This window comes from Pseudorca crassidens, chromosome 20, assembly GCF_039906515.1.
Source record: "Pseudorca crassidens isolate mPseCra1 chromosome 20, mPseCra1.hap1, whole genome shotgun sequence".
NCBI classification, from domain to species: Eukaryota; Metazoa; Chordata; class Mammalia; order Artiodactyla; family Delphinidae; genus Pseudorca; species Pseudorca crassidens.
This window is the reverse complement of record NC_090315.1, coordinates 7,337,293-7,349,191: the sequence shown is the minus strand read 5'-3', so window position 1 is coordinate 7,349,191 and position 11,899 is coordinate 7,337,293. Positions and strand designations below refer to the sequence as shown.

Sequence of the window (11,899 nt, the reverse complement as noted above, 5' to 3'; positions counted from 1 at the left end):
TAGAGGCTGGATTTCACTCTAAGCTCTGGGCTAACATTACCTTCTAGGATCTCGTGAGGTTTAAAGAATGTATCACGTGTGTAAAGTAGTCCACACATGATCTGGACTACAGTAAGTCTCAACCAATGAGAGTTTCTTATTGTTATTGCTGGTGGTCGTGGTAGTATTTTATTGAGAAGCAATAGTCATTCTCATATCTATTTATTTAAGAAATATTATTCAGTGCCTGCTATATGCTACGCTCCAGGTTGGGGGCTTGGGATTTAGCCCGGGACAAAATACATGCACGCTAATGAAACTTTACATGTTGGGAGAGAAACACACAAGACACAGTACAGTTCCTATATGCAGGAGGGCTGAAGGTGTAAAGACAGGACAAGTGATATAGAGGCACAGGGGGCAGAGGGTTATTTTATTTTTTGGCCACGCCACCGGGCATGTGGGATCTTAGTTCCCCGACCAGGGATGGAACCTGCGTTCCCCTGCAGTGGAAGCTCAGAGTCTTAACCACTGGACTTCCAGGGAAGTCCCCCATGGGCTTATTTTAGATAAGATGGTTAGAGAAGGATACTGTGGGATGGAGCCAGCTGACCTGGGAGTTGATTATTCCCAGCGGAGGGACAAGCAGGTGCAAAGGTCCCTCAGGGTGAAACAAACATAGTGTTTGAGGGACTGGGAAGCAATAAGCTAGGAGGAGAGGGACAGGTCTATTTTTTAAATATATATATACTTAAAATTTTGGAATACCTTCATATTTACAGAAAAGTTACGAAGATAACTTTGTAACTCACCCCGATTCCCCTCTTGCTATCTTACATTATCGTGGAACATTTGTCACAACTAAGAAACCAACATGACTCTTAAGACTCTTCACTAAACTCCACACTTCATTTGGATTTTGCCAGTTTTTACCCGAATGTCCTCTTTTTTCTGTTCCAGAATCCAAGGCAGGATCCCACGGAGTCATCACATCCCCTCAGTCGCCTCTGTTCTGCAGCAGTCTCTCAGTCTTTCCTTGTTTTTCACAACTTTGACAGCTTTGAGGACTACTGGTCAGTTTCTTCTTTTTAACAAACTAGAGGTCTATTTTAATGAATAATTCCAATTTATTTAGTCTTCATTTCACAGAGGTTCAAACTGTGCCTCAGAGAGGCTAAGTAAGTTACTCAAGGTCACGGAGCTCGTCAGTAGCACAACTGGGATTTGAACCCTGACTCCAGAGTCTGTGCTTAATGGAGACACAAGTAGGAGGCAGACTGTATAGTACCGTCTAGGCTGACTTTGGAATTTTTTTTTTTTTTTAATTCTGGAACATTGAGATGACTTTGAACATTTGTAAGCAGAAGTGTGACATAATTTATGTTTTAAGAAGAGCACTGTGCCTGCAGTTTGGAGAGTGGATTGTGGTGGAACGCAAGAGTGGAAGCAGGACGCCTAGGGAGAATGCTGCCATCCTCCGGGCATGGGTGGTGACGGCTCCAAGGAGGGTGGGGGTAGTGGGGATGGGAAGATGTGAATAGATTTAAGATGTGTTTTGGAGGGAGAGCCATCGGGATTTGCTGCAGGGCTGCTGGACACGAGTAATGGGGAATCAAGGATGATGCAAAGTTCTCAACCCGGGCGGCGCCTTTGAGTATGAATTTTTTTACAAGAAGTTCACAACATCCCACTTTAAGGATGAGAAATCCGAGACTAGCTTTCGAGTTCTGTGCTGGATGATACTGGTGACGCCGAGATGACGCAGAACCAGTACCTGCTCTCGAAGGGCTCTCAGTCTTGAGAGGTGGGGGACAGACACAGAGATGGACAATAACATTCTGGGGTGATGGGAGCCGGGACACGGGGAGGAACAGGACAGTGAGAGCCGGAAGCGGATTAAACGTTGCCTGGAGGCAAGGGGGAGGGGGAGGTCGGGGTCCAGGAAAACATTGTTGCTCGCTTGCAAGGCGTGGGGGAGAAGGTCGGAGAGGTTTTTGGGTTTTTTGGTGTTTTGTTTTGTTTTGTTTTAGAGGAGGTGGCCTTTGGGCTAGGTCTAGGGTGAATGGATAGTTGATGTAGAAGAAACGGCGCGAGCAAAGGCTAGGTGGTTGGAATCTAAAGATTTTTACCAAAAAGGCTGGTTTTCCTTTCCTGGCGACTATGATTAGCATGCAGGTCTCATCCATCCGGTTAGGAAGCTTATGTCAAACAGGGCTCCGAAATAAGGGTTCGAATCCTCGTTCCGCTTCTTACTAGCTCTTGACCTAAAGTAAGCTAAGTCTCTGGGTTTTTGCGACATAAAACTCAATTCCAGCGTAACGGCACTGCTTCGTGTTTTGTTCTGTTACTGTTCCTCCGGTTTCTGCCGTCAGGGTCCGACCTCGCCACTTACCATGTACCTGGCCCTTTAAGGCCCTTCCTCCCCGAGCTGGGAGAGCGGAGGCGTGTTCTTGCGCCTCTAAGAAAATGCCCTTTACCCAGCTTTCAAAATTGACAGGCAAGTTCTGAAAAGCGACCAATCAATTCCTGAGTCGGGAGGGAACGAAGGTTCCGATTTGTTGGGGAACACCTGCAGCAATAGGTTTGAGCTCCTCCCACTCCTTGTTACTTGGAACAGCGCGAGACGTAATCCTCAGCTCTGATTGGCGGGTACGATCACGTTACTTCCGCGTCTCCTCCCTCTGTCCGTCAAATCCGGGGGAGGCGGGGCTAGCACCCTCGCTTTTTGATTGGCTACGTTTCTGAGCGCGTCTGAGCGTCTGAGCGTGAGAAGCCCGTGCACCGCAAAGAAGAGTAGCCCCCGCTCGCCGCAACTAGAGAAAGCTCACGCACAGCAAAGAAGACCCAATGCAGCCAAAAATAAATAGATTAAAAAAAAGTTACCGACCCCTGGTCAAACCTGTTGTCCTAGCAACATAATCTTGCAATTTCCCAGGTCAAACAAATTTTGAAGGGTCCTTTGGCAGGATTTGGGGGCAGAGAGAGGGAAACAGAGGCCCCTCCAGCATTCTGCCCCCTCTAAGTTTATTAAAACGAATTCAGGACCTGCAGTGGTCATCCCTTTTAGGACCTGTCTGAGCTTGAATGTCACTTCTGCTATTTTGTTGTGTGAACCTGTCCCTCTTGAAGCCCCTATAAAATGAGGCAGTTGTACAAACTACCATGTATAAAACAAAAAAGCTATAAGGATATGTTTTACAACACAGGAAATAAAGCCAATATTTTATAATAACTGTAAACGGAGTATAACCTTTAAAGTCTGCGAATCACTATGTTTACACCTGAAACATAATACTGTACATCAACTATACCTCAATTTTTTAAAAAAAGTTTAAAAAAATGAGGCAGTTGCATTGGTTGATCCTACTCCATGGGTAATTCAATTACTCTGGGTATACTGGCTTCTGGTGGCCAACTTCAGTGCTTGCAGCTAGTTCAGTTTTTTATTTTATTCAGTACACAGAGGCACTGGCACAGTTAGGAGGCAAAATATGCCAGCGTGGCCCTCCTTACCATATCATCATATGCAGTAACTACCAAATCTGGGCTCCGGGGGTGACTATGGAGGAAAGACAGAGAGCACTTAGGGACACAGTGAGCACAGCACTCTTTTTTGCTACCTTCTTCTCCAAAGCTATTTGCATCCCACCTGCAGACTGGAGCTCCGTGGCTCAGCCCACTGGGCTAGTCAGTTAATACCTTACACAAGGTAAAATGTTGGCTATATTCCCTGTGTTGTACAATATGTACTTGTAGCTTATTTTATACCTAAGAGTTTGTATCTCTTAATCCCCTACCCCTATACTGCCCCACCCCCCTCATCTGTACTCTCTTATTCAATCATTATAACAAACCTTCCAAGTAAGGGTGTTACCTTCATTTTAATACATGAGGCTCAGAGAGAGAAAGTCACTTGCCTACACTTATTCTGATTAGTAAGTAGTAGAATCTGGACACAAGTGCAAGTCCTTTGTCCTTTCTACATACTGCACCTGCCACCCCTCCTTATCAGGTCCCCTCTGCTCAACAAGCCACCAAGAGACCAATATAAGGTCATGACCAAGAGCCTGGGCTCTGGAATCAAATCTTACTAATCCTGTGGCTTTGGATGTGTCTGTAACCTTTTCATGACTCAGTTTGCCCAACTGTATAATAGAGATAATATCTGTATAAAGGAACCCTTGGAAAATTCCAACTCAAAATCTTTTTCTTTCTTTTCTTTCCCTCTTTATCTAATTGCATTTATCCTTCTAAGGAGTAAAGACATCCCCTGCACCCCCACTCCCCCACCATGGTCTTAGAAAGGAAAAGAAAGATCAACAGAGGCCAGCTTCATGGACACAGCCTGACCACTACTTCCTGCTGAGATGAGGTGACCAGCTAGCCTCTCTTTATATCTGAGATGATTGACCATCCTCACATTCTGCCCTGAGTTTTGAGTCCTTTTCACTCGAGAGCGCCACTTCAGGAGGGATTATGAAAAAGCGGGGAGAGCAGTGGTTTTGGAGTCAGCCATGGGTGGGACCCCTGATATTGCCGATTTCTCCTGTGTGTCTTTAGATAAGTTAATTCACCTCTCTGAGTCTCAGATATCTTCCCAATGGAGATACTCTTAAATCTTACACCACAGTTGGCTCACAATGTGATACACAGCAGGTATTCAAAAATATTAATTTCCTCCCTCTTACTATTAAACTGCCACTCAAGTCTCCTCGCCCTACAAGTCCTCACCCTAGAAACCTTCCATCTAGTCACAGAGCTAGTCAGTGTCACCTTGGCTACTCTTGAACTCTCTCTGGACCTCCGCTTCTGTTAGCTCTTCTGTACAAATAAGTGGGTGAGTTTACATTACACGAAAATTCCACCAACTCTTCCTAAACCGAAGGCTAGCTATCTTAGGCTTAGCAGGGCAACGACTCCACTCTGCCTGAAACCAGCCATAGGCGATCCAGAAAAAAATGGGCATGGCTGCATTCCAATAAAGTTTTATTTATGGACACTGAAATTGGAATCTCAAGTCATTTCCACGCATCATAAAGCATCCTTCTTTTGATTTTCCCCTTAACCATTTAAAATGTAAAACACACTCTTGGCTCACAGGTGGCAGCAAACTAGGCAGCGGCCCAGACTTGACCTGTGAGGTCGGCGAAGATGAGCGCTTGGTCATCTTTGAAGGCCCTCCCACCGCTGAGAAACTGAGACTGTTGAGTATTCAGCCAGGGTGGTGCCTAGGTGTGTCAGAGGAGAAGCTTTACCTTGCTTAGAATAGTGTATTTGGAGAAGGCTGCTCTGGAGACATTCACCAGGCTGTTCCAAGATGCTAGGATCTGGGATGGGATCATCCCATCCTTGGACGATGAAATGAGAGAGAGAGGGAGACAGAAAGACAGACAGACTACACTCTGTTCTCCTCTTCCCAATCGTTCTGCCTTTCTCCCCGGCCTGGGTCCAAGTCCTCCAACCCAGCAGACAGACGCTCAGTGGAACTGGATTTCAGCATACTCTGAGTGAGTACCCTTGGGCCTCTGGGTGTCCCATGGTCTGAGGCCTGGGAAGTTGAGGACAGCATAATGGGTCTCCTCCTGGTTGTTCTCTGATTCTGGGGCTTGAGGGGATGATTTGGGTCCTGGACAATTGTGGGAAACAAGATAGAGCTCCTTCTGGTTCTTTCTGGGTTCCGGGGGGTGAGCATCTGGAACAGTGGCCCAGGAAGGACTGCTTGGTTTGGTTTTCTGTTTCTGAGCCTAAGGGAAAAATGACCATCCTTCATTCATTCATTCAACAGATACTCGAGCCCCTACCACGTGCTAGGCACCGATTGAGGAACTGGGGTTACATCAGGCAGTAAAACAAAGACCCTGCCTTCGCTGAGCTCGCCTTCCATCTCGCGACAGGAACACACAATAAAGACAAGTCTGTGGTTAAGCCTCCCAGCCTGTGGTTCTCTGCTATGGCCGCCCTGGCAAACTAACGCAGATACATTGGTGTAACCATCACCACAAGACGTCGAACTGCTCCATCATCACAAACATCTCCCTCCTGCTGTCCTTCTCATCATCCTCCCATCCCGAACCCCTCGCAACTACTAACCTGTCCTCTGTCTCTACAATCTTATCATTTGAGAGTGTTATATACACGGAATCCTGTGTATGTGACCATCTGAAATTGGCACTTTTCACTTTTTTTTTTCTTCGTCCCTAAGCTCTATCCAACCGAGGGGGGAGAAGTGGTTTGGATGGATTTGGGAGGAGATTTGCAGATGGATTGATTGTGGGGGCGATAAAAAAGAGAGGAGTAAGAAATGACTTAAAGTCTTTAGGCTTGAGCAGCTGGACAAATGTGGTGCTATTTGCTGAGATGCAGAGGATGGAGGAGAAGGATTTTAAGTGGTGCTTAGTCACGAGTTTGGTTTTGGACAGGCTAGGTTTGAGATGCCTATTAGACATCCACGTGGAGATGCTGCCTAGATAGTTGGCTATGAGTCTAGAGTTCGGGGATGAGTCTGGGAGATGTAAATTTTGGAATCGTCCGCATATAGATGTTCTCTCCTGAAAAGATCCAGCATTTACCCAACACTTACTAGGTGCCTGGTACTGTTGTAAATGCTTTACAAGTAGAAAATGAGCATATTGAATACCCAGAGTGAGCCTACGTGGTCGGCACTACTATTATCCCCATTTTACAGTTAAAGAAATCGAGGCACAGAAAAGTTAAGTGACTCATCCCAGAACACACAGTGAAGAAAGCGGACAGGAACCCGAGCAGGCTGGCTTCAGAGCCCTACCCTTAACCATCACTAGGACATGCCGTCTCTCAGTGATATTAATCATTGGTGACATCATTAATTTTACTTAGTAATGTTGTTGGTAGTAGTAATAATGGAATAGCTGCTACCTATTAGGCAATAACATGTGTTGTAATCCTCAAACCGACTCTCAAGGAGGAAGCAATAGAGGCGCAGTGGAGGGAGGGTTTGGTCAAGGTCTCATAGAGGTTAAGTGCCAGAATCAGGATTTGAATCCAGCGCCCGGGCCTCTTCCACTGCGATGTCTCTCGGGCAAAGGGTGAGGGCGGGGCTGGGGAGGAGGGTATACAGGAGTCAGAGAAGGGGAAGAAGAGACAGCTGGTTGGGGCCACTCACCAGGGGGCCAGTTTTAGGGACCACGTTGATGTAATCCAGGAGCGTGCTCCTCCGTGAGACCCTGGACCTCGGAGTCTCTCCCGGGGCCGGGGCCGGGGCCGGGGCCGGGGCCGGAACCTCTGCTTGGGTCCACTTCTTCCTCAGAGCCCTCACGCTGAGGGAACACCCCGCCTTGGTGTGCGCCCTGGCCCCGCCCCCCTCTCCACGGGTCCCAGATCCCACGCTCCCTCCATCGCTGGTCCTGCTAACTCACACGATCAGGATGAAGCAGAGGAGAAGGAGGGTCATGAGGCCAATTCCTAGAAATATTCCGCTGGAGAACGCTTTGGAGGCGAATCCCTTCTCATCTGCACGAGGAAACGGTCAGCTATCTCTGAGCCCTTCCCATCCCCGTGGGTCCTCACGTCCACCCGCCACTAGGCGCTCAGGCTTCCGGAGCCTAGTGGTTTTTCCAGAGGTTTTTACCTCGAGCCCCTTCCCATCGACTTCTTGGAAACCGCTACACCCCAGGCCCAAGCGTCAGGCTCTCCGATTTAATTTCCCCCTCCGCATCCCCAGCCACAGGCGCCCCCATGTCCCCGCTCCCCAGCTCCTGACCCAACCACAGGACCCTGTCGCTGTCGTTCTCAGCCCCCGCCTCCAGGGGGCGTCCAGTTGGCCCCTGACCTGGCAGCAGCAGGACAGTGGCGCTCTGGGCCCCGTGGACGTTCAGGGCCTCGCAGCTGAGTCTGAGGCCAGAGCTGAGCCCCTCGCGGAGGCTCAGGGAGCTGTTGACCCAGGGCCCAGCCGAGCTGGAGGTGACCTTGAAGGAGGCGTTGCTGAAATTACCCTCCAGCAGCCCCTCCCCCAGCTGCCAGCGCAGGGAGGGGGCCGGCTGGGCTCGGGAGGAACAGTCGCAGTGCAGACCCTCCTCCTCCTGGGAGCAGGAGGGTCCCAGCAGCTGCGGGGGGTCTGTACAGAGGGAGGAGAGTCAGCGGTGCCCCTCCCCTCACCTGGGCCCAGGTGTCCTGCCCCCAGGGGTCCCCGCACTCACAGACCACGGAGAGGCTCAGAGAGGTATTCTGGGAGCCCAGAGGGTTCTGAGCTCGGCAGGTGAATTCTCCTTCGTGCTCTGTTTGTATCTGCGGCAGCTCCAGGACCCCAGGATCTGAGGGCTGGGAGGGGCTCAGAGTCTGTCCCCCTCGGGCCCAGCTCAGCTGGGCTGGGGGGTTGCTGTGAGCGACACAGAGCAGACGCAGGCTTTGGCCTTCCAGGACCGGAAGAGATGTACCATTTCTGAAGTTTTCCAGGACTAGAGAGGGAACAGCCAGGACGGATGAACAGCTGAGGGCACAGGGACCCTCTTCCTGCTGACATTCCAGACGTCCGGGCTCCCAGTTCGGTTCCTCTGATCCCCTTTCCTACCTGTCCTATTTCCCTGGGAGACCATCACTTTCAGGTTCTCTGGGGCATCTGAAACAGAGACAGGGTACTTGACGTTAAACAAGCCAGGGGTTTCCTTCTGGGCAAAGTGAACGTCCCTAGGGGTGAAGGGCTGGGAGGCGGAGGGGGTTGAATCACCCACTGAGTGATTCTCAGATGAATGACCCAAGGGAATAGACTGGTAAGAAGGGCAGGTCCCTAAGATACTGTGATTTATAACAGAAATAGGTATTTGATCTTTGTTCCTATTCCTGGCACAGAGCTTCTAAAACTCTTGGATTTCCTGAATGCTAGGTAAGCGTGATAAATGTGCCTTGTTATTTATAACAAACCCCTTTCCACCACTCCTGAGTTTATGTTAATGAAGTCACTTTTAGAAGCGCCCGAGGATGAGGGCTTGTTGCCGGGGGAACCAACCACGGATCAGAGGGTTAGAACTTTCAGTCCCACCCCCCTGACCTCTGAGGAAGGGAAAGGGGACTGGAGATTGAGTTCAGTCACCAATGGCCAATGATTTAATCAATCGTGCCTATGTAAGGAGGACTCCATAACACGCCCGCCCCCCCAAATGGGGTTGGGAGAGCTTCCAGGTTGGTGAACACTTGGAGATTTGGGGAGAGTTGTGCCCAGGAAGAGGGCATGGAAGTTAGCTGCTCCTTCCCCATACCTTGCCCTATGCATCGCTTCCATCGGGCTGTTCCTGAGTTATATTCTTTTATAATAAACCGGTCATCTAGTGAGTAAAATATTTCTCTGAGCAGCTCTAGCAAATTAACTGAACCCAAGGAGGAGGTCATGGGAACCTCCAATCTATCGTTGGCCGGTCAGAAGCACAGGGGACAACCTGGACTTGTGATTGGTGGCTGAAGCGGGGGCGGGGCCCCTTTCCAGAAACGGATCCCTTAACCTGTGGGATCTGACGCTATCTCCGGGTAGATAGCGTCAGAATTGAGTTGAATTGTAGCACACGCCACTGATGCTGGAGAACTGCTCGGTGGCGTGGGGAAATCCCCCGCCCCCGCGCCCACCGCAGTCGGAGCTGGAAGCAGAATCCCAGCCCCATAGGCCTGGGGTTCCGGGTCACCTTAGAGCTCTGCGACCCTGCCCTCAGCCCCCTCCCTCCTCCCCGCCCCCCCCCAACCCAGGCCCCCGCTGGTCACACTCACACTGCACGGAGAGTTCCAGGCTGCGGCTCTGAGAGCCAAGCCCGTTCTCAGCTCGGCAGGTGTAGCGACCCGCGTCCTCAGCCTTCACCCGGGGCAGCACCAGCTCCAGGGTTCTGGAGCCCGAGGGGTGGGACCAAGAGAGGATTCTGTCCTGCAGGGCCCAGCTCAGTGTGGCCAGCGGCACGCTGTCGGCTGTACAGAGTAGCCGCAGGAACTGGCCTTTCTGGACTTCCAGATGGGGGCTGTTTCCCTGCGGCTCCAGGGCTGCAGAGAGAGAGAGAGCGCGCAAGAGAAGGACTGCAAGGGGGAACACCACTCCCCCGCCCTCCTGACACCCCCAAGTGGCCCTCAGTACCTGATACATCGGTCTGGGAAATGCTGATCACCAGGTCTTTGGGGGCATCTGTAACAGGATTGGGAGCTGGCTTTGGGGAGGAATGAGAGATTCCCCACCGCCAGAGAGAACCCCCTCGGGGAGAAGAAAGTGTGACTTTCCTCCGGGAAGACAAGTGACAGATGAGTGCCAAAGATGCGCTTATGGACACAGGTCCAGACGGCATCCCCATCCCCCTCCCTGGGCCGAGGCAAGCGTCGCTAGACTCCACGCCTTCCTACCCACGCAGGCGCAGAGAGCTGACCATCATTGCCCGGCTGCCTCTCTCCACCTCCGCGTCCCCCGTGCCTGTTTGCGCGCCCTGATGTCCTTCCCGCCACCAAACTCACAGGCCACGCTCAGCAGGATGGTGTCCTCTGTGCTCAGTCCCCTTCTGGAGACGTCCACTCGACAGGTGAGCTCAGTGCCGTGGTCCTGCGGTCTGGGCGTGAAGGTGAGGGCTGAGAGGTAGGAAGTTCTTGGTCTGGCCTCGTGGGAGGAGACGGTGGCCCCCCTCCAGGAGAGAGTAGGGGCTGGACATTCCTCAAAGGCCCAGTGAAACATACAGATGAGCGTCACCTGGTGCCCAGGCTTCAGAGTCTCTGGGACGTAGATCTCTGGCTTCTGAGTCAGGGCTGGGATGGAGGGAGAGAGGGTGGGATGCTAGACCCTGATGGGGGTACTCCCGGGGGTCCCCCATGGTCCGTTCCCCATAGCCCCTCCCCAGTATGAGAAGGGGGGAGGAGGGGAGGGGGGTCCCACCCGGGGGGTCCCACCCCATTCCAGCTCGAGCCAGTTCCGTACCTGTCACCTCCAGACGGAACTTGTATTCCACGAAATTATATCGCACGTAATAGCCTCTCTCCAACCGAAAGAAGTACGATGCACTGTCCTCCATGTGTACATCTCTGATGAGCAAAGAGCAATTCTGTCTGGGATCGCCCAGGAGCTGGAATCGGCCTTGGGTGTCTGTTTGCACGTCTCGATCCGGCTTGTTTGTGGCCACTGGCAGACCACTGTCTGTGGCGGTCGGGTCTTTGAACCAGAAGCCGTAAGCTGGGGTGGAGGGAACCCAACCTATTACGGGATAGGAGACGGAGCAGGGCACGACCACGCACAGGCCTTCCTGCACCCTCACCAACTCCTGCACCTGCAGCTGGAAAGCTGGATTCTGAGCCCATGACCCTATGGGGAGACAGAGAGAGGCTCAGGCTGCACCCCCAGTCCCGGGCCCCTCCTGGCCCCCCACCTCGTTCACTCACCGGCCCACAGCACAGCTAAGAGCAGCGGCAAGAGCATCTCAGGCACTTGGAACTGCCCTGGGACACGCTCATTCCCCAGACACTGTGACTCGCACTGGGTGAGGGCAGAAGGCGGAAGCTGAGCCCTGGTGGATTGATGCATGAAATGAGCTTCTGATGCTCAGACCCACACGACTCATTTTCCTCTTCTGGACTCTCCCCGCCCCCACGTCACCCACTTGAACTCACTCTTTCCCGGGGGGCTCGCCTGGCGTCTGGGCTCCCTGAGCTGGTCACCTTCCCGCCTCATCTCTGGGGGAGGGAGTGGAGGACATGTGTCTAGACTTGGGGCCTGGCTTTGGGTGGGTGGAGGCCGGGGACTCTCCCGCTGGACCCTGAGCCGTTAGGGAAGCAGAAGTGAAAGTTCCCAGTAAGCCCTTCTTACAGGGGCCTCTGGTGATGGTGATGGGTACTGGGCAGGGTGGATTTCTGGGGCAGAGGGTAGGAGTGGGAGTGCAGGGTTAGTCTTGCCAGATAAAAAGTCAGGATGCCCGGTTAAAACTGGCTTTCAGACAAA

The 11,899-nt window shown here is 51.8% G+C and overlaps 1 protein-coding gene across 3 annotated transcripts; it reads right to left on the bottom strand.

Moving 5' to 3' along the window:
* Positions 1-4,948: 4,948 nt before the first annotated feature.
* SIGLEC10 (sialic acid binding Ig like lectin 10) lies at positions 4,949-11,688 on the bottom strand. 3 transcript variants are annotated; one of them, XM_067719034.1, is made up of 12 exons: positions 11,572-11,688; positions 11,344-11,468; positions 10,886-11,266; positions 10,432-10,716; positions 10,064-10,111; positions 9,709-9,972; positions 8,525-8,572; positions 8,154-8,411; positions 7,787-8,071; positions 7,374-7,467; positions 7,121-7,274; positions 4,949-5,723 (listed from the first exon to the last, which is right to left on the bottom strand). In XM_067719034.1, the coding sequence occupies exons 2-12, from the start codon at positions 11,378-11,380 to the stop codon at positions 5,457-5,459; spliced, it is 2,121 nt and encodes a 706-aa protein (XP_067575135.1). In that variant the 5' UTR covers positions 11,381-11,468; positions 11,572-11,688; the 3' UTR covers positions 4,949-5,456. The 3 variants fall into 3 exon arrangements, with proteins under 3 accessions (XP_067575135.1, XP_067575136.1, XP_067575137.1); XM_067719035.1 differs by lacking the exon at positions 7,121-7,274; XM_067719036.1 differs by lacking the exon at positions 7,787-8,071.
* Between the last annotated feature and the right edge of the window lie 211 nt (positions 11,689-11,899).

Coding starts and splice junctions, on each gene's coding strand:
- SIGLEC10 (XM_067719034.1), bottom strand. CDS start 11,380: ATGCTCTTGCCGCTGCTCTTAGCTGTGCTGTGGGCCG. Junction 10,112..10,431: donor CATCCTGCTGAGCGTGGCCT/GTGAGTTTGGTG, acceptor ATCCTGTTACAG/ATGCCCCCAAAGACCTGGTG. Junction 8,072..8,153: donor TCTGAGCCTCTCCGTGGTCT/GTGAGTGCGGGG, acceptor CCCTCTGTACAG/ACCCCCCGCAGCTGCTGGGA.